The sequence below is a fragment of the Aquarana catesbeiana genome, linkage group LG08 (genome assembly GCF_042186555.1).
Source record: "Aquarana catesbeiana isolate 2022-GZ linkage group LG08, ASM4218655v1, whole genome shotgun sequence".
Lineage (NCBI taxonomy): Eukaryota > Metazoa > Chordata > Amphibia > Anura > Ranidae > Aquarana > Aquarana catesbeiana.
The window spans coordinates 285,659,152-285,682,594 of NC_133331.1; the positions used below are offsets into that span (position 1 = coordinate 285,659,152).

Sequence of the window (23,443 nt, forward strand, 5' to 3'; positions counted from 1 at the left end):
TAGCAGGAACACGGATCTCCGTATTCTTCCTGTCAGTCCATCCACCACACAGTTAGAAAACACTTGCAGGGAACACAGTTAACCCTTTGATCGCCCCTGATGGTAACCCCTTCCCTGCAAGTGTCATTTATACAGTTTCAGAGCATTTTTTTTTAGCACTGATCACTGTATTGCTGTCACTGGTTCCAAAAAAGTGCCACTTAGTGTCAGATTTGTCCACCGCAATGTCGCAGTCCTGCTAAAAATCGCTGATCGCCGCCATTACCAGTAAAAACAATATATATACACTTATTGGTATTTTTTTACCAAAAATATGTAGTAGAATACATATTGGCCTAAATTGATGAAGAAATTCGATTTTTTTTTTAAAAATTTGGGGATATGTAATATAGCAGAAAATAAAAAATATTCTTGTGGAGCACGCCGTTATTTCTTCTGAAAGGGCCAACCCCCTATCCTTATATGAGAGGGAGATCCCTTTCAAAATCCAAGAAGCAATCACTCTGCTCGAAATTCTGGCCCCCTTGCGTGAACCTCTGGGAACCACAAACAGGAAATCTGATGCCCTGAAAGTGGGGATAGCATGGATATACATCTTCAGTGTCTCCCCCCCGATGTCCAAATGACTTTTTGTCCATCTTTCGGATGAAAAGTAGGCACACGATTTCTTGATTTAGATGGAGTGTTGAGGCCACTTTTGGAATAGAATCCAGCATCGGGAGCAGAATAACGCTGTCTTCCAGGAAGGACTTAGTGTATAGGGTTCTTTATACCCTAGAGCCGCCAACTCAGAAACCCTCCTAGCTGTGGCTTTGGCTACCAGGAAAGTGGTCTTTAACGACAATTCTCAAAGCGACAACTCCATCATGGATTTTGGAGCAGACAGGTAGTTGAGTAATAATGTGAGGTCCCATGTAGAAACATGCAGGCCCTGGGAGGCCTTAGTTTTACTACGGCCTTAAGAATTGAAGAGGTCCACTGAGTCCCGCTAAGGGCCGCCGTGGAAGAGATATGTCCTTTCAGTGTGCTTGCACTCAGGCCCATATCGAGATGTCTTTGAAGAAAACCGAGGACCTGAAAAACTCTTGCTTCCCTAGAGAAAAAAAAACTTCTGATGGAGCATATTCTTGAAATTTTGCCAGACTTTATTGAAGACTTTGTTCATGCTGCACTTCCATGCTCTCATGAGTGCATCTACCATTCTCGATGAGCAACATAAATCCGCGAACCTTCACATCTCAAAATCCCAGCCGCTAACTTGAGCTTCTCTGGAGATGCATGGAGAACTTGACCTTGTGCCACTGTCTGGCAACTGAAAAGATTTGTACTAGGTGTCTGTGAGATATAAATAGTTTGGTGTATATCCACTGTTGAAGAAAAACCCCCGGAAATGTTCTCTAGCAGCAAAGAAAGGCATACTTTGAACCATGATTAGTTGAGCTTCGAATTACAGAAGGACTGTTTAGGGGTCAGATGACCCAGTTTATTTGCTGTATCTTGAGGCAGGAAGCCAGACTGTCTACAATCACAGAACACCTCTCTCTTCACAAAGGCATAATTTTGACATCTGCTGTGAAAACATGCTTTTTTGCTCCATTCTTCTAGAATGAGCCTTAATTCAGTCACCATAGGGAAATTGCAAAGCGGTCTTCGGAGGCACTTGAAAAATACTTCCACTGCTTTCCTTATATCCTGAGCCATCTCACCAGAAAAACTGGATAAAAGGTCATCTTCACTTGCATCTTATTCTTTGGAAGAGTCTGAAGAAGGTTGGTTGGCCTGAGAAAGCTCTTGAGACCAGTTACTGGTTTTGGAAGGAAAACTGGACCTTGCCAGAACAAGTGACTCTTGCACAAGGGGAGTTCAAACAACTGATTTAGAGTGTTTTGTCCACATGCTTAATGAATTGTGACAACCTTTTGATCCTCATCATCTCCATCACTGACTGCTTGAACAAGGCAGGATTCATCCAGTCATGTTCATCCGTGTCTCTGTCTGGAAAAGTCTGTCCATCTACTTTCTAGGCTGCTTGCCTAGAAAGCAGATGGGCACTGTCCCCTACCATCTTTGGTAGCGCTGGTCTTTATTTGGGGTTGGCATTTGTTTTTCTGCAGAAGACAGGCAAAAAAACATTGAGCTTTTTCAATGACTATTAAGCAGCAGTTTAGTGCCTCATCCATAAGGAAGCTCAGTATCTCTGTAATATTAAGGCAAGTGTCCACTCCAGCCATGATATTGCACTGTTTCCCCATTGAGAGTGATTTACACCTCATATGCCACCCCACAGACCAGCAGAGGGGCTCCCTGATAAATGATGCATTTAGGATGTAAACACAGGGACCACATCCCAGCGGAGCAGGATGGACAGCCTGAACTTTATACGAGCTAGGTAGGAGACATATGCCAACTTCCTGGATCCTGTCCCTTCACAGGGTGAGTGGAAACGACTCCTTTAGAGTGTATTGACTACATACTTAATGAATGTGACAAGATGTTAATCATTGTCATCTTTATCCATGGTTGATTGAACAAGGCACCATTCTTGCAGTCATGTTCGTCCGTATCTTCTCTTTAGAAGAGTCTGAAGAGGACTGCTCAGTAACCCTTTTCACAAGGTGAGTGGAAACAATCCTTTATTGACCACAGACTTAATGAATGTGACAACCTGTTAGGTGTCGTCATCTTTATCCTTGATTGCTTGAACAAGGCAACAGCTTTGGCTGGACTTCTTTAACCACTTGCCGACCAGCTCACATACATTTAGGTTGGCAAAGTGGCTCATTCCTGCAAATTGCGGCACCTGTACGTCGGCTACTTTAAGAGCCATAGCAGGCGACCGTGATCGCGGGCATGAAAGCCAGAATGGGAATTTGTGTGTCTAAACACACAAATCTCCGTTCTGACAGGAGGGGAGAAACAGATCTGTTGTTCGTAGTAATTACGAACAGTGATATGTCTCCTCCTCCAGTTAGTCCCATCCCCCCCACAATTAGAACACACAGTCAGGGAACACATTTAACCCCTTGATCGCCCCCTAGTGTTAACCCCTTCCCTGCCAGTGACATTTACACAGTAAGCAGTCCATTGTTATAGCACTGATCGCTGTATAAATGTCAATGGTCCCAAAAAAGTGTCCCGCTAAAAATCCCAGATCACGGCCTGTACTAGTAAAAATAAAAAATAAAATTATAAAAATGCCATAAATGCCATAAATCTATCCCCTATTTTGTAGACACTATAACTTTTGCGCAAACCAATCAATATCCGCTTATTGCGATTTTTATTTTTTTACCAAAAATATCTAGAAGAATACCTATTGGCCTAAACTGATGGAAGAATTTTTTTTAACATTTTTTGGGGGATATTTATTATAGCAAAAAGTAAAAAATATTGTTTTTTTTTTTTTCAAAATTGTCGCTCATTTTTTTGTTTATAGCGCAAAAAATAAAAACCGCAGAGGTGATCAAATGCCACCAAAATAAAGCTCTATTTGTGGGAAAAAAAGGACATCAATTTTGTTTGGATACAACGACGCGCGGCTGCGCAATTGTCAGTTAAACCAACGCAGTGCCGTATCGCAAAAAATGGCCTGGTCATTAAGGGGGAAAATCTTCCGGGGCTGAAGTGGTTAATGAGGGAAAGAAACACGTAAAAAAGGAATGTGAAAAGAAATGGTGGAAGAAAGAGGGATAGAACAAAGCAAAATAGGGAATGTTGGGGAGTTGGGGTATTAGAGGGGGTCTAGTACTCCTTCCTATCAGACAAACCCAACTGCATCAGGAATTCTCCATAGGCAGCGAGGACCAACAATGAAAGCATTAAAGGATCACAAAGCCCCATGTACTGGTAAGCAATGGGTCACACTTATGCCCTGTACACATGGTCGGATTTTCCGATGGAAAATGTGTGATAGGACCATGTTGTCGGAAATTCTGACCGTGTGGAGGCTCCATCACACATTTTCCATAGGAATTTCCGACACACAAAGTTTGAGAGCAGGCTATAAAATTTTCCGACAACAAAATCTGTTGTCAGAAATTCCGATCGTGTGTACACAAATCCGACGCACAAAGTGCCACGCATGCTCAGAATAAATTAAGAGATGAAAGCTATTGGCTACTGCCCCATTTATAGTCCCGACGTACGTGTTTTACTTCACCGCGTTCAGTACGATCAGATTTTCCGACAACTTTGTGCGACCGTGTGTATGCAAGACAAGTTTGAGCCAACATCCGTCGGAAAAAATCCATGGATTTTGTTGTTAGAATGTCCGATCAATGTCCGACCGTGTGTACGGGGCATTACAGTGGCGGCTGGGATTTTTTTTTGTGGTCGGCGGCACCTCCCCATCAATCCTATACCCCATCTAGGTTGTGGGCGGGTTGCGAGCTCCTACGGGCAGCGGGCAGGTTGCGGGCTCCTGTGTCCTCTCCTCCTCTTCTGCATCACGGTGACTTCCAATAGGATCGCCTGTCCTTTCAGCCAGTCCTGATTGGCCGGGAGGAGGATCAGTGTGGCGATAGCAAATATTCATTCGCTATTGTCACACAACTGGGTGAGCTTCGGGTACAGTGCTCTGCGCCCGGAGCCCACCCTTTTTAAAGCCTATTAGAGCCTCTGGCTCTAATCACGTGCTTCAAACCCCTCCCACCCATTGGAATCCATGGTCCAGCGTCCTGCATGTAGATCAGGGGGTCAGATGCATGGATAAGGGGGCTGTTCCCATGCGCCCCTAATGGACGGGCCGCCACTTCACATTTATGAAGAAGACATTTCTAATCTAAGAAGCAAAGAAAAAGGGAAATGCAAGAGCAAAGTGGACAGGTGAGAGAAGAAGCTCTATCCACCGGAATGAAAAATAACTGAGGATACAAGGAAGCACTGGAGAAAAGCAATATATAAACTGCTTAACATTTCTATATCTCTGCAAAAAATAGACATTGTCTTACCTTAATACCCTGATATTACTCTGTGGGTGAGCCAACCAGGAAAGATCAAGAGGTACTTCATACTTTGGTGGGGAAGTCACTTCCTGAAAACTACAAGAAAAAAAGATATTACAAAGACATTACATGTGATTGTCCACTACCCATTGCCAGAGCAAGATTCTCCTATACCAAGGTAGAATTGCCAAAATATGCCCCTGACCCCACCCCACCCCCCAAACTTGCCATATTCACATCACCTGAATATAGATTAAATCAATACATCCTTTTTTCATCAGATCAGTGATTGGTTTTATTTTCTGCCTCGATGCAATGCATATACGGTGGCAAGGTGGCTCTCCTGTGCAAAATCACATACAGGTACAGCTATGTGATTTTGCACTTCCGGGTCTTGGGCTCAGATGCCTGCTGCCAGCCACCCACTCCTATTGTGATTGATCACAGCGGGAGCCAATCAGCAGGTCCAGCGGACCCGCTGATGATTCCCAAGAGAAGCAGAACAGCGCTCTGCCTATGTAAACAAGGCATATCGCCGTTCTGTCTGTAGAGAAGGTAGTGATCCTGTGTTTCTGCTAAGCAGGAACATAAATCTCTGCCTTCCAACAGTACAAGCACCTCCCCCACAGTTAGCAAGCACTCCATAGGAACACTTTTAACCCTTTGATCGCCCCTGGTGTTAACCCCTTCCCAGCCAGTGTCATTAGTACAGTGACAGTGCATATTTTTAGCACTGATCACTATATTAGTGTCACTGGTCCCCAAAAAAGTGTCATTTAGTGTCCAATTTGTCTGCTGCAATATCGCAGTCCCACTATAAGTCACTGATTGCCACCACTACTATTAAAAAAAAAATTCCATATATATATATAGATATCTATATATATAGATATCTATATATAGATCTATATATATAGATATCTATATATAGATCTATATATAGATATCTATATATATATAGATATATATATCCCATGGTTTTTGGACGCTATAACTTTTGTGCAAACCAATCAATATACACTTATTGGGATTTTTTTTTTTTACCAAAAATATGTAGCAGAATACATTTTGGCATAAATTAATTAAGAAATTAGATTTTTTAAACATTTTTTGTTTGATGTGTTTTATAGCAGAAAGTAAAAAACATTGTTTTTTTTGTTTTGTTTTTTGCTAAATTGTCAGTATTTTTTTGTTTATAGCTCAAAAATAAAAACCGCAGAGTTGATCAAATACCACCAAAAGAAAGCTCTATTTGTGGCAAAAAGGACATCATTTTTTTTGGGTACAGCATCGCATGACCGACCAATTGTCAGTTAAAGTAACGCAGTGCCGTATCATAAAAAATGGCCGTGAAGGGGTTAAACCTTCCAGGGCTGAAGCGGGATATACAGCCGTGGCCAAAAGTTTTGAGAAAAGTCTGCTGCTTCAGTGTTTTTTGATCTTTTTGTCAGATGTTACTATGCTATACTGAAGTAAAATACAAGCATTTCATAAGTGCCAAAGGCTTTATTGACAATTCTATTAGGTTTATATAAAGAGTCAATATTTGTAGTGTTGACCCTTTTTTTTCCCAAGACCTCTGCAATTTGCCCCGACATGCTGTCAATCAACTTTTGGGTCACATCCTGACTGATGGCAGCCCATTCTTCCATAATCAATGCTTGGAGTTTGTCAGAATTTGTGGGGTTTTTTTGTTCACCCGCCTCTTGAGGATTGACCACAAGTTCTCAATGGGATTAAGGTCTGGAGAGTTTCCTGGCCATGGACCCAAAATTTTGATGTTTTGTTCTCAAGCCACGTAGTTATCACTTTTGCCTTATGGCAAGATGCTCCATCATGCTGGAAAAGGCATTGTTCGTCACCAAACTGTTCTTGGATGGTTAGCAGAAGTTGCTCTCAGTGGATGTTTCTCTCCCATTCTTTATTCATGGCTGTTTTCTTAGGCAAAATTGTGAGTGATCCCCTCCCTTGGCTGAGAAGCGACCCCACACATGAATGGTCTCAGGATACTTTACTGTTGGCATGACACAGGACTGATGGTAGCGCTCATCTTTTCTTCTCTGGACAAGGTTTTTTCCAGATGCCCCAAACAATCGGAAAGGGGATTGATCTGAGAAAATAACTTTACCCCAGTCCTCAGCTGTCCAATCCCTGTACCTTTTGCAGAATATGAGTCTGTCCCTGATGTTTTTCCTGGAGAGAAGTGGCTTCTTTGCTGTCCTTCTTGACATCAGGCCATCCTCCAAATGTCTTCACCTCACTGTGCATGCAGGTGCCCTCACACCTGCCTGCTGCCATTCCTGAGCAAGCTCTGCACTGGTGGTGCCTCGATCCTGCAGCTGAATCAACTGTAGGAGAATGTCTTTGCGCTTGCTGGACTTTCTTGGGCGCCCTGAAGCCTTCTTCACAAATGCAGTGGAATTTTTTTTTTTATGGGATTTCGGTAAGTTCATTTTTGTGGCAAAAAACTGAAAATTTATATCAAATACTTACCGTAATTCTCCTTTCCTGATAGGCTCCATGGCAGCATACGTGTGGGTAGGCTCCGCCTCCATAACTACCCAATAGGACCCCTCTCCCATAAATCTTTGCTCTAGGCTGCCATCCATGTTCTGTAACTAGCCTACTCCAGACATTTGGGAGGGACTCCTGCTGCCATGGAGCCTATCAGGAAAGGAAAATTACGGTAAGTATTTGATATAAATTTTCCGTTTTCCTGACAGGCTCCATGGCAGCATACGTGTGGGAAATAACTCGCCAAAACACACCCGGGTGGGCAAAAATGTTTGAGCAAAGAAACCAAATTTATTTTACATTGTCAACCGACAATACTTGTAAAACAAAATTAATGGATGACAGAGCAGCAGGTTAAACACAGTAGTGAGAAACAAATGTGTTAATAGAAGACCAAGAAGCCGCTTTACAAATTATTTCAGGCGCGACATGCCGAGAAGCTGCCCACGAGGTCGAGATACTCCTGGTCGAATGAGCTGTCACTGCCTCCGGAGGAGCCAAGCCCTTTGCCTTGTATGCCCTCTGAATGGTCTGCACAATCCAAGAAGAAATTGATCTGACCGAAGCTCGCATTCCCTTGTTTTTACCATGGAGAAGAACAAAAAGAAATTCTGTTTGAATGGAGCCGCGACCTCCAGATATTGTTTTAGAGTGTGGCCTACATCAAGTGGATGAACATCCAGATTATCCATTGTTCTGAAAGTAGGAAGTACAATCTCTTGATTTTCATGAAAGACTGAGGTCACTTTAGGGTTTGACCCTAGCATGGGAATCAAGACTACCCTGTCTGGAAAGAAGGTCAGAAAAGGTTCTTCTGAATCTAGATTTCTAATCTCCGACACTCTTTTAGCCGAAGTCACAGCAACTAAGAAGGTGGTCTTGAGCGTGAGGTCTCTGATGGAAAGAGGTTCATCAGGATCTAATCCGAGATTGGAGAGAAAATCCAAGACAATAGGGAGGTCCCATTTCGGAAACCTAGGTCTTCTTTGAGGTTTAAGCCTGATAGCTCCTTTAAAGAATTGACAAATTAATGTGTGATTTGCCCAAGATACTCCTGTGAAGGCCGAGATGGCTGAAACTTGAACTCTTAGTGAGCTTACTGCTAAGGATAGGTCCAGCCCTGATTGGAGAAAACTTAGAATGTTCTGTACTGCTGGAGAGTTACACGGATTTGACCTGGAAGACATATGATCAGTGAATTTAGACCATATACATTCGTATACCCTATTAGTACTTCCCCTCCGGGCACTAAGAAGAGTTGGAATAGCTTCTTCAGGACAACCTAGAGATTCAAGCCTTTCCCTCTCAAGAACCACACCCTGAGGTGTAGGCAGGATGGGCATGGGTGTAACATCATGCCTTGAGACAGTAGATCCGCGCCTGAGAGGTAGGGGAACTGGGTCTTGGTAACTCAGGAGCGATAACAGAGGAAACCACGGCCTGTTGGGCCAGAAAGGAATCACTGCAATGATCACCACCTTCTCTGTTCTGAGCCTCCGGAGAAATTGAAGAATCACCGGTACTGGAGGGAAGGCATAAGCCTTCTGAAACTTCCATTGGTCTGAGAGAGTATCTATTCCATATGCCTGAGGGTCTCTGAACCTTGAATAGTATCTGGGCATTTTGTGATTGCATGGGGAAGCAAACAGATCGACCTCTGGAAGTACTCCCAGGGTCAGAAGCCACTCGAACAACCCTCTGTGGAGAGACCACTCGTTGTTGTCCATTTGAACCCGCGAGAGGTAGTCCGCCTGTACATTCTGAATCCCCGGAATGTAAACTGCCAAGATGTTGGACAATTACTTCTGAGCCCAGCTCATTATCGGCTCCACTTCCTGTAACAGAGAGCAGCTGCGAGTTCCACCTTGCTTCTTTATGTAAGCCACCGCGGTTGTATTGTCCAACCTTAGCATTACTGATGACCCCTCTATTAGATGGCAAAATGACAGGAGTGCCTGAAAGGCGGCTCTCAGCTCCAGAATGTTGGAGACAATCCCTCGAGCAGGGACAATCCATTGACCTTGAGCCACTTCTGAAAGGCAGTGAGCACCCCAACCCCGATTGCTGGCATCCGATGTTAATGTGACCCATGAGATGGGAATGATTGAATGGTGATTGCGCAGATTTTTCCCTTGAAGCCACCAAAGGAGAGACGTTCTCATGGTTGGAGTAAGGTGTATGCGCTGGACTTGGCTGGAAGAATCCCATTGTTGAAGGAACCCTTTTTGGAAGGGTCGTGTATGCCATTGGGCCTATGTCACCATAGGAATAGTGGCTGTCATCGTGCCAATTACTTTCAGGCATTGGAGAGCGGAGAGGTGAGATGACGCAAGGGCTGCATGTATTCTGTCTCGAATCACTCCAATCTTCTCCTCTGGAAGGGAGATGGTGCCTTCCAATGTGTTGAAGTGAGCCCCAAGAAACACCAGGGATTGAGTTGCCTCTAGATGGCTCTTCTCTAAATTCAGAAGCCACCCGAATTAATGCAGAGTGGAGATGACTAAGCTCTTGTGCTCTAAAAGTTGATCTTTGTTCTGAGCTAGGAGAAGTAGGTTGTCTAAATAGTGGTGGAGACGAACCCCCTTGATGCGAAGTAGAGCCACAACAGACAAGAGGACCTTGGAGAAGACCCGAGGTGACCTTGTTAGGCCGAAGGGTAGACATGTGAACTGCAGATGCTGATTGCCTACTGCAAAGCGGAGGAATTGTTGGAAATCTGTTGCCACTGGCACGTGAAAGTATGCATCTTTTAGATTGATTGAAATCATCCAATCCCCCAGATGTACTGATTGTTGAATCATAAATAAAGATTCCATTTTGAACTTTTCCTTTCGGATAAAGGAATTGAGATGGGTTAAGTTTATTACTGGCCACCATGTACCGTTTTTCTTCTGTATCATGAACAGAGTAGAATACATGCCTTTGCCTCGTTTGTTTTCTGGAACAGGGACGGCTGCGCCTTGATCCAATAAACAATTCACGTAGGTTAACAGGACCTGCTTTTTCTCTTCTGCACCTGGAAGAGATGTGGGAAGTCTTGGGGTATTGTTGAAGACCCACTTGTGACCAGAGGAGACCGTCTTGATGGTCCAGTAATCCTGGATTGAGGCCGCCCAGACATGCCCGAAGTGGCGAAGACGAGCCCCCACCTGGCATGCCTGAGCGGGCCCAATCTCAAAAGGACTTAGTGGTGTCCTGGTTGCCAGAGGAACCACCTTTTGCGGGTTTCTTAAAAGAGGACTGCTTGGATTTCCAGGACCTTGAAAACTCCCGACCAGGTCTGTAGCTGCGCGCTTCCCTAGCACGATCAGAGTTTTGTCTTCTAGGAAAACTACGTTTCTGATTTTGTAGACGTCTGTCTTGAGGGAGGAAACCAGACTTCCCACCTGTGGCCCGGGTTATGGCACTATCAAGCTTGTTGGCGAACAATGAAGAACCTTCAAACGTAATTCGGCACCAAGCTTGCTTGGAAGCTGGATCCGCCAACCACGGATGGAGCCATAAGGCACGACGTTCTGAAACAGCCGCCAACATAACCCGGGACATCAGGCGGATGACATCAATAGAGGCCTCCCCAAGAAAGGCTGATGCCAGCCTGATCTCCTGGATAGGAGAATCTTTCACTGTTTCAGTAGAGATACCTCTTAAGAACTCATCCACATTATCAGACCAAGATTCCAAAGCTTTGGAGACTGCAGCTATCGCAAGTACTGGCTTACATGCCATTCCTGACGTCAGGTAGACCCTTTTTAAATCTGAATCAATTCGTCTTTCCAAAGGATCTTTAAAAGATACAGTATCTTCTAAGGGAAGCGTTACATATCTTGCTAGTCTCATCAGTGCTGCATCCACTAATGGAGCTGACTCAAGGTGCTTTACTTCCTCTTCCTTAAAAGGATATAGTTTCAAGACCTTTGACTGCATGGAACTTTTCTTGTCCATCTTGCTCCATTCCTCAGAAATGACATCGCCCAGCTCAGAGAGAAAAGGAAAATACTGTTGCTCCTTATTGAGCTGCTTGAAAAACTTTCTCTGTTTTGGGGGGAAGTAACTGGATCTTCCCACTTCAGGGCCTCTTTTACTGCCTTCACCAAAGGGACTAGAGCATACTCAAACCCCACGCCAGGATCTTCCAGATCCGATTCACTGTCTGAAACAGGAGCAGAAGGGTGACTTCCCATGTCTCATGCACAGAACCTTCTCCCACTGGAGGGAATAATGGGTCTGATGGGGAATCACGGGGCTGTTGAGCCTCTCTTTCCTGTAGAGATTCTTTCACAACCCGCCTCACCATAGATTCTAAACGCTGGTCTGCACTATCCCTCTCATCTGCAGCTTTAGAGAAGCAGTGATCACAGAGAGATTTGTCTGCTGGAACAGGCATCCTGCACTCCCAGCATGATTTTCCTGATCTCTCTCTAGAGTGAGATAAAGGGGGGTGAGAAGGATCTTTATTGCGCTGTTCAGATCTGGAAGGAGATCTATGATGGCTAGACCTGGAGGAAGATTGCCGGTGGTGTGATTTTGATGATCCACTTCCTTTATGGGAACTATGGTGTGGATCAGACCTAGGAGGGCTGTGAGGAAAGAAGCACAGAAAAGATAGAGACAAAAATCAGCTAATGTCCTAAAATCCTACTCTCAATCCTTGTACAGGTAGAAAAGCATAACTGCAAACATACCTGCTACAAGCGGGCTAGCCACTAGGGGGCAGTGAGGAGTCCATGGTGTCAACACAATAGGAAACTGCAGAGACAGATTCACACATCAGCTGGCTGACAACAGACCTCAACCCCCAGACAATAGAGATTGTCTTACCTTGAACCGCCAAGATAGTTGCCCCGGGAAGTCGCCGTATCCCCCACGATCATTCCCGGGGCTCTGTAAGCTTTCCACAGCTTTTAAAAGTGGCGCCCGTGACATCAGACGCGAGACGATCGCGCGCATGCGCGAACCAAGCCTCGACTTCGTATCGGGTCCGCGCATGCGCAGAGCGCACGCCGGTACCCGGAAATAATAGAGAGAGCGGCTGCTGGAACGCAGGGAGCGTCAGCGCCGACTAGGACACCAGTGATGCAGGAGAACACAAAGAGGTACAACAACACATAAACACTGCTGCCATATGCATATGAATAAAAACTTACCCCTCCACCTACGATCACCTGGGCCGAGGAACCGCCATCCATACACACACACCGGACTTGGCAGCAGATAATGGTCGCCTGAATCATTAGGCAAACAGACCATGTGCACATAGATGAACCGATCCAATCTTCAGCGCTACTCTGCTATACACTCCATACCCTGCTTAACAGTCAGGGCCTATCGGAGGAATTTTTTGGCACTCGGCTGCTTCGATCTTAGGAAAGTTTATCTTCAGGTAGGAGAACCAACACCTGGTCCTACGGAGGAGGACAAAAAAGGAACATGGATAGCAGCCTAGAGCAAAGATTTATGGGAGAGGGGTCCTATTGGGTAGTTATGGAGGCGGAGCCTACCCACACGTATGCTGCCATGGAGCCTGTCAGGAAAGGGACTCTGCAATCAATTGCAATTCTTCTGATCACTCTTTATAACATTCTGGAGTATATGCAAATTGCCATCATAAAAACTGAGGCAGTAGACTTTATGAAAAATTAATATTTGTGTCATCAAAACTTTTGTACGTTACTGTGTAAAGTTATAGGCAGTTGTGAAAAAATGCTGTACATGAAGAATGCTTTCAAAAATAGAAGTGTTAATAGTTTATTTTTATCAATTACCAAAATAGAAAGTAAATGAACAGAAAGAGAAATCCAAATCAAATCAATATTAGGTGTGACCGCCCTTTGCCTTCAAACCAGCATCAATTCCTCTAGGTACACTTGCATACAGCTTTTGTAGGAACTCAGCAGATAGGTTGTTCCAAACATCTTGGAGAACTAACCACAGATCTTCTGTGGATGTTGGCTGCCTCAAATCCTTCTGTCTCTTCATGTAATCCCAGACAGAGCCCATGATGTTGAGATCAGGGCTCTGTGGGGGCCAAACCATCACTTCCAGGACTCCTTGTTCTTCTCCCCAAAAATAGTTGTTATTGACATTGGCTGTATGTTTGGGGTTGTTGTCCTGCTGCAGAATATATTTGGGGTCAGAGCACCTGCTGCCATTTTTCTGCACTCCAGTTCCTATATTTTTGTGTATAATTGAGTCGCTCAGCCTTGTTTCCATGTCAGAGGTATGACTTTTTGTCTGCAATTTTTCCATGAAGACCATTTCTGGCCAGACTTCTCTGGACAGTTGATGAATGTACCTGGGTTCTACTGGTTTTCACCAGTTCTGTGCTGATGGCACTGCTAGGCATCTTCTGATGTTGAAGGGAAGTAAGCATGATGTGTCTTTCATCTGCTGCATTATGTTTACTTGGCCAACCAACTGCATCTACAGTCCTCAACGCTGCCTGATCAATGGTGTCTTCAATAATGAGAAATACAGGCAGTAACTTATCTATCATACCATCAGGGAGGCGATTGGCCTCAACTTTATTCGGTAGCAGGACAACAACCCCAAACATACAGCCAATGTCATTAAGAACTATCTTCAGTGTAAAGAAGAAGGAGTCCTGAAAGTGATGGTTTGGCCCCCACAGAGCCCTGATCTCAACATCATGGAGTCTGCCTGGGATGACATGAAGAGACAGAAGGATTAAAGTGGAAGTCCATGCAAAAACTAAAATCCCTACATTATACACAACACGATCTAACACTAACCTCTCTATCTCTGTAAATTAAAAATGAGTATACATACAGTACCCCTTTGTAAGCCAGTCTGACCCACTCCGACCGGATCCCACACTGAGCTGTTCAGCCGTGGCTTTGCTGTGGAGGCGGGTGCAGTGAAAACGGACGACAACGGAAGCCCCATAGTAAGTCTATGTGTGACGTCACTTCTCATGCATTTCATAGCCATTGTCAGCCGTGCCTTCTGCAGAGCTTCCGCCACTGGAGGTTGAGTAAGGCTCCATTCACACTAGCGCATTTTTTGATGCATTTTGCAGAAATGCATGGGAATTTTTTAACATGGGTTCCTATGGAACATTTTTACATCAATGCCTTTTTGTATCTCTGCATTTTTGGAAAGGGTCAGGGACTTTTTTTCATGCAAAATGCAGCGTTTTGCATGTAATAGAATTCAATGAACAAGCATCAAAGACGCAAGTGCAGCATTTTTGCAGCGTTTTTACAGCGTTTTTGATGCGTTTTTGATGCGTTTTTGCCGGGTTTTTTTTACATTTTTTTTAGACTGTATACAGTCTAAAAAAAAAAAACGCTCAAAAGCAACATGCATAGGTGTGAATCGAGCCTTACAGGGATAGAGAGGTTAGTATTAGATCGGTTGAAGTGTGTATAGATGTAGGGATTTTCGTTTTTGTATGGACTTCCACTTTAAGGCCTGCTTCACACCTATGCATTTTTTAGTACATTTTCAGTTTTGCAGAAACACACTACAGTCCATTTACCTTGGTTTCCTATGGGTCACGTTCACATCTGTGCATTTTATGGGAAGGGCCAGGGACTTTTTTCTGTTTTTTTTGGTTCCATAGACTTCAATGGATCAAAAAAGTGTATTGAAAAACACAAAATGCACCTGGAATATGCAAACTGCAACCTGCATAGGTGTGAATCAGGCCTTAAGGTAGCCTACATCCACAGATCTGTGGTTAGTTCTTCAAGATGTTTGGAATAACCTACTTAACGAGGTCCTTCAAAAACTGTGTGCACAAGCACTGTGGGTACCTTGAAGAATTGATGCTGGTTTGAGGTCAAAGGGTAGTCACACCAAATATTGATTTGATTTTGATTTTTCTTCTGTTCTCTCACTTTGCATTTTGTAAATTGATAAAAATAAACAATTAAGATATATATTTTTGAAAGCATTCTTTGTTTACAGTATTTCTTTACACCTGCCTATAACATTTGCACAGCACAGTATTTCTAAATATCTCAGGAAACCTCATGAACATAGGTTATGTATGCTTGTCACTGCTATAAGACAAGATGTTTTCTTTACTGTGTTTTTATATAAGTGAATACTCTTTGTTATTTAGTGAATTGTACATTCTTTCTCCCAAAAAATTCAATAAAATCAGAATAATTAAAAACTGGAACTGAAAATGTAAAATCTTTTGGATTTCAGTAATTTACATATCTTCACCACTGCCTTACCTGAGCTCTTTACATCCGTGTAATAATGAGGATAACATTTGCAGGTGTTTGGGTTCCAATACAAGGTCTGTGAAAGAGAGCGCCTGGAGATTTTCACAAGTTAACAAGCAATAGCACAGCTGTTTAGAACAATTTTTTCTCGTCAAACCACCCTTCGATTCATATATCAATTTTAATTGTGAAGAATAAGAGATGATTCTCCTGATGATGTCCTTGTTCTGAGTCTCATACAGACATAAAATGGCTTCAATAGAATAGGTTGCCGAGGTGTTTCCTGTATTCGAGAGACATTCTCCCATAAGCCATTCTTCCATTGCTTGTCTGGCTGGGAGGGAAATGTTGATGCCTGTGCTCTTAGAAAATGTTTTAACTTCCTTTTCATTGAGCAGCCCGAACAAGAATCGCACAGCTAATGTTAAATGTGGGTGTTCTTTACACATTGTTGAGAGTGAATTTCCTTTACAGATCTCTGGAATGGAAGTTCCCTCTCCCAATCCAGTGGTCCCTTCTTTATTTCCAGAACCATCATCCAGCACATAATAGAGAGCAGCAAGGAACTCCTGTACACTCAGATGGATGAAGCTGTAGCAGGTTTGGGTTTCGATGTCCAGGTGAAAGAGGTTTTCATTCAGAAATACAGACTCAACCTCAGACAGAGAAAGTCCATGTCTATTTAGATCTTCCATCTCAAACAAAATTTTCTGGTTCAAAATTCCCTCCTTAGCCAGAGCACACAGTTTCTTTAGGCAGGTGTTTGCTGGCTGGTCCCTACAATGGTACTTTATTAGACCCTTCAAATACAGGAGATATACAGAGGTGGCTGTTTTAGACTGAAGTAAGTCCAAGTCCTGTTTTATTTGGGGCTTCAATACAGTGCACAAAATCCAACATACAATAGGGACAGTACACATGGTGTAGAGAATTTCATTGTCTTTTATAATGCTGAGAGCTTTGTCTGCACCATCTCCAGTTTTAAAGAAGTTGCATATATATTCCCTACGATTTTCCTCTGAAAATCCCAGGACTTCAACATCACGTGATTCATCAACAAATGAGTAAAGGTTCTCCAAGGCCAGTGGCCTTGTGGTGATGATCAGAGAAGACTGTTTTAGAATCTGTTTTCTGAGCAATCTTTGGAGGAGTAAGTCTTTATGGGTTTCTTCAAAAATGTCATGAGAAACCTCAGATTTCTTCTCCAGAGTCCATCTCAATTCATCAAAACCATCAACTATGAAGAGAAGTTTTCTACCAGGATCCTTCAGAATAGACACCAGTTCATCTGAACACTGCAGTTTGCAGGTCCTGGATAAAAGTCCCACAAGGCTTATGGGTCCAGTGATGATGTTAAGTTCTCTGCAGCTCAGATGAAATACAAACTCAAACTTATCTTGGTAGAGATCCCCAGAGGCCCAGTCCAGCATAATCTTCCTGGAGGTCATAGTTTTTCCAATCCCAGCAGGTCCTTGTAACACCACAATCTTTGGGATGAAACCATCTTTATCTGGCTCAAAGAGTGTCTGAATTGTAGTTGGAAAATATTTATCTGATTTCTTATCCAAGATCCTTAGATTTCCTTTGCCTGAATTAAACATCTCATACATCTTTTCATCCATTATCTGGGGTCCCTTTATTAGTTGTAAATTGGTATAATTGTCCTTTAAGCTGACAGTCTCCCCTCTACGAGCGTTATATTCTTTCATCCGCTGGAAATCCTCCTTCCTTGATTTTGTGTATTCCTTTCTCCACTCTGCATTAAAGGAAGAAAAATCTTTTATCACTCACGTGGACATGAAATTGAAAACATGAAAAATTGGTTTATCCAACTTTAGCATATTAGGTGAGAAATATTGTATAAGCATTCAGTCTACTAACTAAAACCAAACATGGCAGCGCCAAACACTAACATTCATATCACTTCATATTATAATTGTAATCATAAAAAAAACCCTGATTAAAACTAAAATTTGATCCCCCTTAATGTGAGTTTCTATTATTAAAATGTTATGTGGTAGAATAATGGAAAATGGTTTTAAGTGGACATTCTACTGACCTTCTAATCTGTTGCTGGTCGTGACTGGCTTCAGCGTAACTGCAAAAACAATTTTATAAGATTACTGAATAGATAAATGGCTGTGTGTAGAAAAATGTCTTTGCTTAGGATCAGATCTCAGTTCTGGTAATTTCTCAGAACTTTCATGTACTGTACCTTCAGGTAATGGACCTTTTCATTTACTTTCAGAACAGTTCTCTGCATCCTACTCCTGTTGGTAATTATTAGTGAGCTTTTTAAAACAGTTTTCATGAAATGGTCAGTATACTTACCTGCTCTGTGCAGTGGTTTTGCACAGAGACGCCCAGGTCCTCCTCTTTTCGGGTCCCTCTTCAGTGCTCCTGGCCCCTGCTTCCTTTTGAGTGACCCCACAGCAAGCAGCTTGCTATAGGGGGACCCGAGCCGAGCCACAGCTCTGTGTGTCTATTCAGACACAGAGCTGTGGCACAACCCAACCCCTTTCTCTCCTCATTGGCTGACTGACTTTGATTGACAGCAGCAGGAGCCAATGACGCTGCGCTGCTGTCTCAGCCGATGAGGAGGGGAGTCCCACGCAGCCGAGACACTCCTACAACATCATTGGATCTAGATGGCACTCAGGTAAGTATTAGGGGGGGCTGAGAGGGGCTGCTACACACAGAAGGCTTTTTATCTTAATGCATAGAATGCCTTTACAATCACTTTAACCCCTTCATGCCGACCTAACACAAATATGTCCCACTAAACCTGGCTTTTATACGTGGGCCCGCATATTTGTGTATCTCCCAGCACACAGACCGGGGTCTCACCGTGAGCCCCGTACTAATGATCGGGACCCAGCACTCCTGATTCTGGGTCACCTGACCGCCATAGTAGCCTCTGATTGGCTATCACAGTGATCAGTCACTGTGAAGCTCGTCTCTGTTTTCTTTCTCTGTGAATGAAGGCGAGAGATACATTGTATGTCTCCCTCTCCTTGCGGAGAAGAATAAAAGTGTGTAAAAAAATAAATAAAATAATAATAAAAAAATAAAATACAAAAATGCAAAAAAAAAACAAGATCAAGGCTTGATCTAGGTCAGTGCCAGGGTTAGTGTTTGGGTCAAGGTCAGGGTCAGTATTTTTTTTTTGGACAGAATTTGTTTTTTTAAATTAGTATCAGTGTCAATAAATATAAATGTGTGAAGCGCTAACCCTATATATAATAATTGCTTCTAATAAACACAGACCAGTGGAAGTGTATAAGGCAGGGGTGCTCAACCTCGACCTTAAAACAGGGAAGTGTTTGCCTGGGGTCAGCAACCCGTTTGATCATGATCTGGGCTTGCTGACCCACCATCCCACAGCATCAAGCCTCCTCTGTAGGGCCGACTGCTGTATTCCAGTTTATGTGGGAACACATACAGGTGTTTAGCAACAAGACCTAATGCACAAATGATATATTTCTTGATTTGGTATTCGAGCACACATAGTAGCACAGGGGATTACACGCGTTCAAGTATCAGTGTCAGTCAGTGTCTGTGTTTTAGGTAGGATAAAAAAAAGCAAAATACACACTATTGTTTTTGGGCTGTAGTGCAGGTACACACAACACCTAACATACACATACACTATGTTACCAAAAGTATTGGGACACCTGCTTTCACACGCACATGAACTTTAATGGCATCCCAGTCTTAGTCCGTAGGGTCCAATATTGAGTTGGCCCACCCTTTTGCAGCTATAACAGCTTCAACTCTTCTGGGAAGGCTGTCCACAAGGTTTAGGAGTGTGTCTATGGGAATGTTTGACCATTCTTCCAGGTGAGATCAGACACTGATGTTGGACAAGAAGGCCTGGCTCGCAATCTCAGCTTGAATTCATCCCAAAGGTGTTGAGGTCAGGACTCTGTGCAGGCCAGTCAAGTTCCTCCACCCCAAACTCCCTCATCCATGTCTTTTTGCCTTGCTTTGTGCACTGGTCCAAATCATTTGGTGGAGGGGGGATTATGGTGTGGGGTTGTTTTTCAGGGGTTGGGCTTGGCCCCTTAGTTCCAGTAAAGGGAATACTTAAGGTGTCAGCATACCAAGACATTTTGGACAGTTTCATGCTCCCAGTTTTGTGGGAACAGTTTGGGGATGGCCTCTTCCTGTTCCAACATGACTGCGCACCAGTGCACAAAGCAAGGTCCATAAAGACACGGATGAACAATTTTGGGGTGGAGGAGCTTGACTAGCCTGCACAGAGTCCTGACCTCAACCCGATAGAACACCTTTGGGATGAATTAGAGCAAAGATTGCGAGCCAAGCCTTCTCATCCACACCAATGCCTGATCTCACAAATGCGTTTCTGGAAGAATGGTAGAACATAACCATAGACACATTCCTAAACCTTGTGGACAGCCTTCCCAGGAGAGTTGAAGCTGTTATAGCTGCAAAGGGTGGGCCAACTTAATATTGAACCCTACGGGCTAAGACGGGGATGCCATTAAAGTTCATGTGCGTGTAAAGATAGGTGTCCCAATACTTTTGGCAATATAGTGTATGTTGTATCGCTACCATTGTCAGGAGCAGAAGAATTTAATTTGGGTTGTTCTTTGGTGGTAGGTTATGGTAGTAACACCTACATTTAAAAAAAAATATTTTTAAAAATATTTTTGGCCAGTTTTCCTTTGATAATATAAAAAATTAGGACACATCCATTACCATTTACAACAAAATAAAAGCCCAATTTGTCCTGAAAAAAATGCGGTATAATCCACCTGGATGCACAAAGTAGTTGTGATGATATCTACAGTTTTGATAACAACTGTCAAAGTTGCAAAATTGTGCTTGGGCATTAAGATTTGTTTTACCCTTAGGCGCAAAGGGTTTACGGGAACTTACCAATTGCTGTTCTCCTTTTTTGGAGGTCATTTGCGGGTCCCATCAGACCAATTAGGGTTAAGACTTCACATATGACATTCAGAGCTCCCTCCCCTCCATGTGTGTCTATCAGAAGGTCCTTTGTGGTGATACAATCTGCATTTTCCAGGTTTCCTCTGGGAATGGGAGGTTTATCTCCGTAAGAGAAATCAGACAATTTATTCTTAAATCTCTTGAAGTCACTTCCTTTCAGGTCTTCCAGAGAATATATGATGAGATCTCCGGGGGTTTGCCAATTCATCCCTCCTGTAGAAACAAAAGCCAACCACAAAAAACATTCAGAACAACTTCAGGTAAAAAATAAAAACACTAGTATAGGTCTATACTGAAACAAATTGTTCAATAAAGAACGTATGGAAGGGGAACAAAACTAGAGTCTGATAAATCCAAACTAATAAATACCAAGATATTAGATAAAAAAATATTGACCTGTACATTATTAAGAAATTCTTCCATATCAGGCAGATAAAGGTAGACTATAATCACAAAAATGTACTGTGGTACCATACTACCATACCATAATAATATTCTTTTTTATTGTTATCTAGGGTAATTATCCAGTTGCCATCCACCTATTGTATATATACTGCATGCAGGTGGCATGAGCAGGCTGGATCTTGTACCTGTATGTCATCGCGCCTGCTTCGGGTTAGGAGTGGGCAGCGTGTGATGGACACTTTCACTTAACGGTAATTGGAAACCGGGTATCATGTGATCACTATGATTGGTCACAGCTATCACATGATAACAGTGTAAACAACCTGTCACGAATGGCTTTCCAGTCATGAATAGCTTGCTTACTGTTGTGATATTTGATTGGCTCACAGCAATCACATGGTACCTACCCCGTTTCCCTGAAAATAAGACCTAGCGTGGTTGTCAGTGATGGCTGCAATATAAGCACTACGCTTCAAATAAGCCCTACCCTGTTTCCCCGAAAATAGGCCCTACCCTCAAAATAAGACCTACAAGGACTTTAACTAGGGCTTACTTGGGGGGTAGGGCTTATATTGCAGCCATCACCGACAATCACGCTAGGTCTTATTTTCGGGGAAACAGGGTAGCTACCTGTACAATGTGATTGGCTGTAGTCAACAACAGATCACAAACATAAGCAAGCTGTTCATGAATGGTTAACCCAGTCATGAGAGCTAAAGCTATTGCTTATACAGTGAAGTGTAAAAAAAAAAACCCTGATCACCATCGACCAAGAGTAGTAGAGTGTCACTATGGTAACTACACTGATGACAGGATGTAAAAAAATAAAAAATGTAAAATAAATAAATAAATAAATAAATAAATAAAAAAAAAAAAAATTATATATATATATATATATATATATATATATATATATATATATATATATATAAAATAAAGGAACACAGATCTATGTCTTCCCCTAGTAAAAGCACCTCCCACAGTACATTAAAACACTGGCTAGGCACAAAGTTAAAGTGGATGTAAACCCAAATTTTTTTTTTATATCATACTGTAGAGTATAAGATTTCCTATCATTTGAGCCCGGTCTTGCCACAAAGAGTTAATCCATCTCTGAGCAATCCTCTTCTATTGTTCAGTGAGATAATTCTTGACAAACAGAGAAAAACTTTGTCAAATCCTCCCCCTTGCTGTGAGTGACAGGTGATTTACATATCTCTGCACTAGCCTAAGACACAGGCGGTATTTTTTAATTCCCTCCCCCACTCCTTTCTTCAGCAGCTCTGCAAGGATTGGCTGTTCCACACCTCACCATGATTTGTCATGCTGAAGTCATGTGGTTACTTTCCTGTCTTTTCACTGGATGTTAGAGATCATAACAGAAGTTCAGTGTTAGAAATACACAGGGGAGTGTAGAGGTGGGTGGGGAGTCTACTGACATCACGACTCCACCCACCGAGTTAAACTGGTTAAAGCAAAAGATCAAAAAATGTTTTTATTTATTTATTTTTTTAATTGTTTGCTTTTAAAGGTAAAAAAGATTTGGGGTCTTTTTGACCTCAGATCTCTCCATAAAGAGGACCTGTCTTTCCTTATTCCTATTACAAGGGATGTTTACATTCCTTGTAATAGGAATAAAAGTGATAAAAAAAATTCAAGAGACAGTGTAAAAATAAAAAAAAAATAAGAAAAAAAATTAAAGCACCCCCATCCCTCCGTGCTCGCACGTAGAAGCGAGCGCATACAAAAGTCACGCACACATATGTAAACGGTGTTGGAACCACACATGTGAGGTATCAGCACAAACGTTAGATCGAGAGCAATAATTCTAGTTCTAGACCCCCTCTGTAACTTTAAACTGGTAACCTGTAAAGTTGTTTAAAAATTGCCTATGGAGATTTTTAAGTACCCTAGTTTGTCGCCTTTCCACGAGTGTGTGCAGCTTTTTAAGCGTGACATATTAGGTATCTATTTACTCAGCGTAACATCATCTTTCACATTTTACAAACAAAATGTGGTAAATATTGTGTTTTTTTTTTTATTCATTTAAATGTATTTTTCCAAAAAAATTGCATTTGACATAAAAAAAGTGTAGCATAAAAAATTGCAACAATCGCCATTTTATTCCCTAGGGTCTCTGCTAAAAAAAAAAAATGTATAATGTTTGGGGTTCTAAGTAATTTTCTAGCAAAAAATACTGATTTAAAGTGATAAAAAAAAGTCTGCACTCTCCAAACTATGGTGAAATGAAGCTGCCTGCACTAAGTGAAGCTATCACTATATAATAATATCTTATAACAGTGAATTATTTGAAGCACTATATCCTAGATAATACCATACATAAATAAATACATAAAATAAGAAGATGTAATGATAAAGGTTTTACGCAATTCATACAAAAATCATGCAAAA

The 23,443-nt window shown here is 42.4% G+C and overlaps 1 protein-coding gene across 2 annotated transcripts in view; it reads right to left on the reverse strand.

Annotated features, from left to right (window-relative positions):
- Positions 1-23,443, reverse strand: part of LOC141106558 (NACHT, LRR and PYD domains-containing protein 12-like) — a 283,337-nt gene that overhangs the window by 74,879 nt on the left and 185,015 nt on the right. The window contains exons 5-8 of one of the 2 annotated variants that reach the window (XM_073597414.1): positions 20,555-20,839; positions 17,712-17,750; positions 15,662-17,408; positions 4,950-5,039 (exon numbers count right to left, since the gene is read on the reverse strand). The exons of the other annotated variant lie outside the window; for it this stretch is intronic. Coding sequence (XP_073453515.1) covers positions 4,950-5,039; positions 15,662-17,408; positions 17,712-17,750; positions 20,555-20,839 — 2,161 coding nt within the window. The remainder of the gene's footprint in view (positions 1-4,949; positions 5,040-15,661; positions 17,409-17,711; positions 17,751-20,554; positions 20,840-23,443) is intronic. 2 annotated transcript variants of the gene reach the window in all.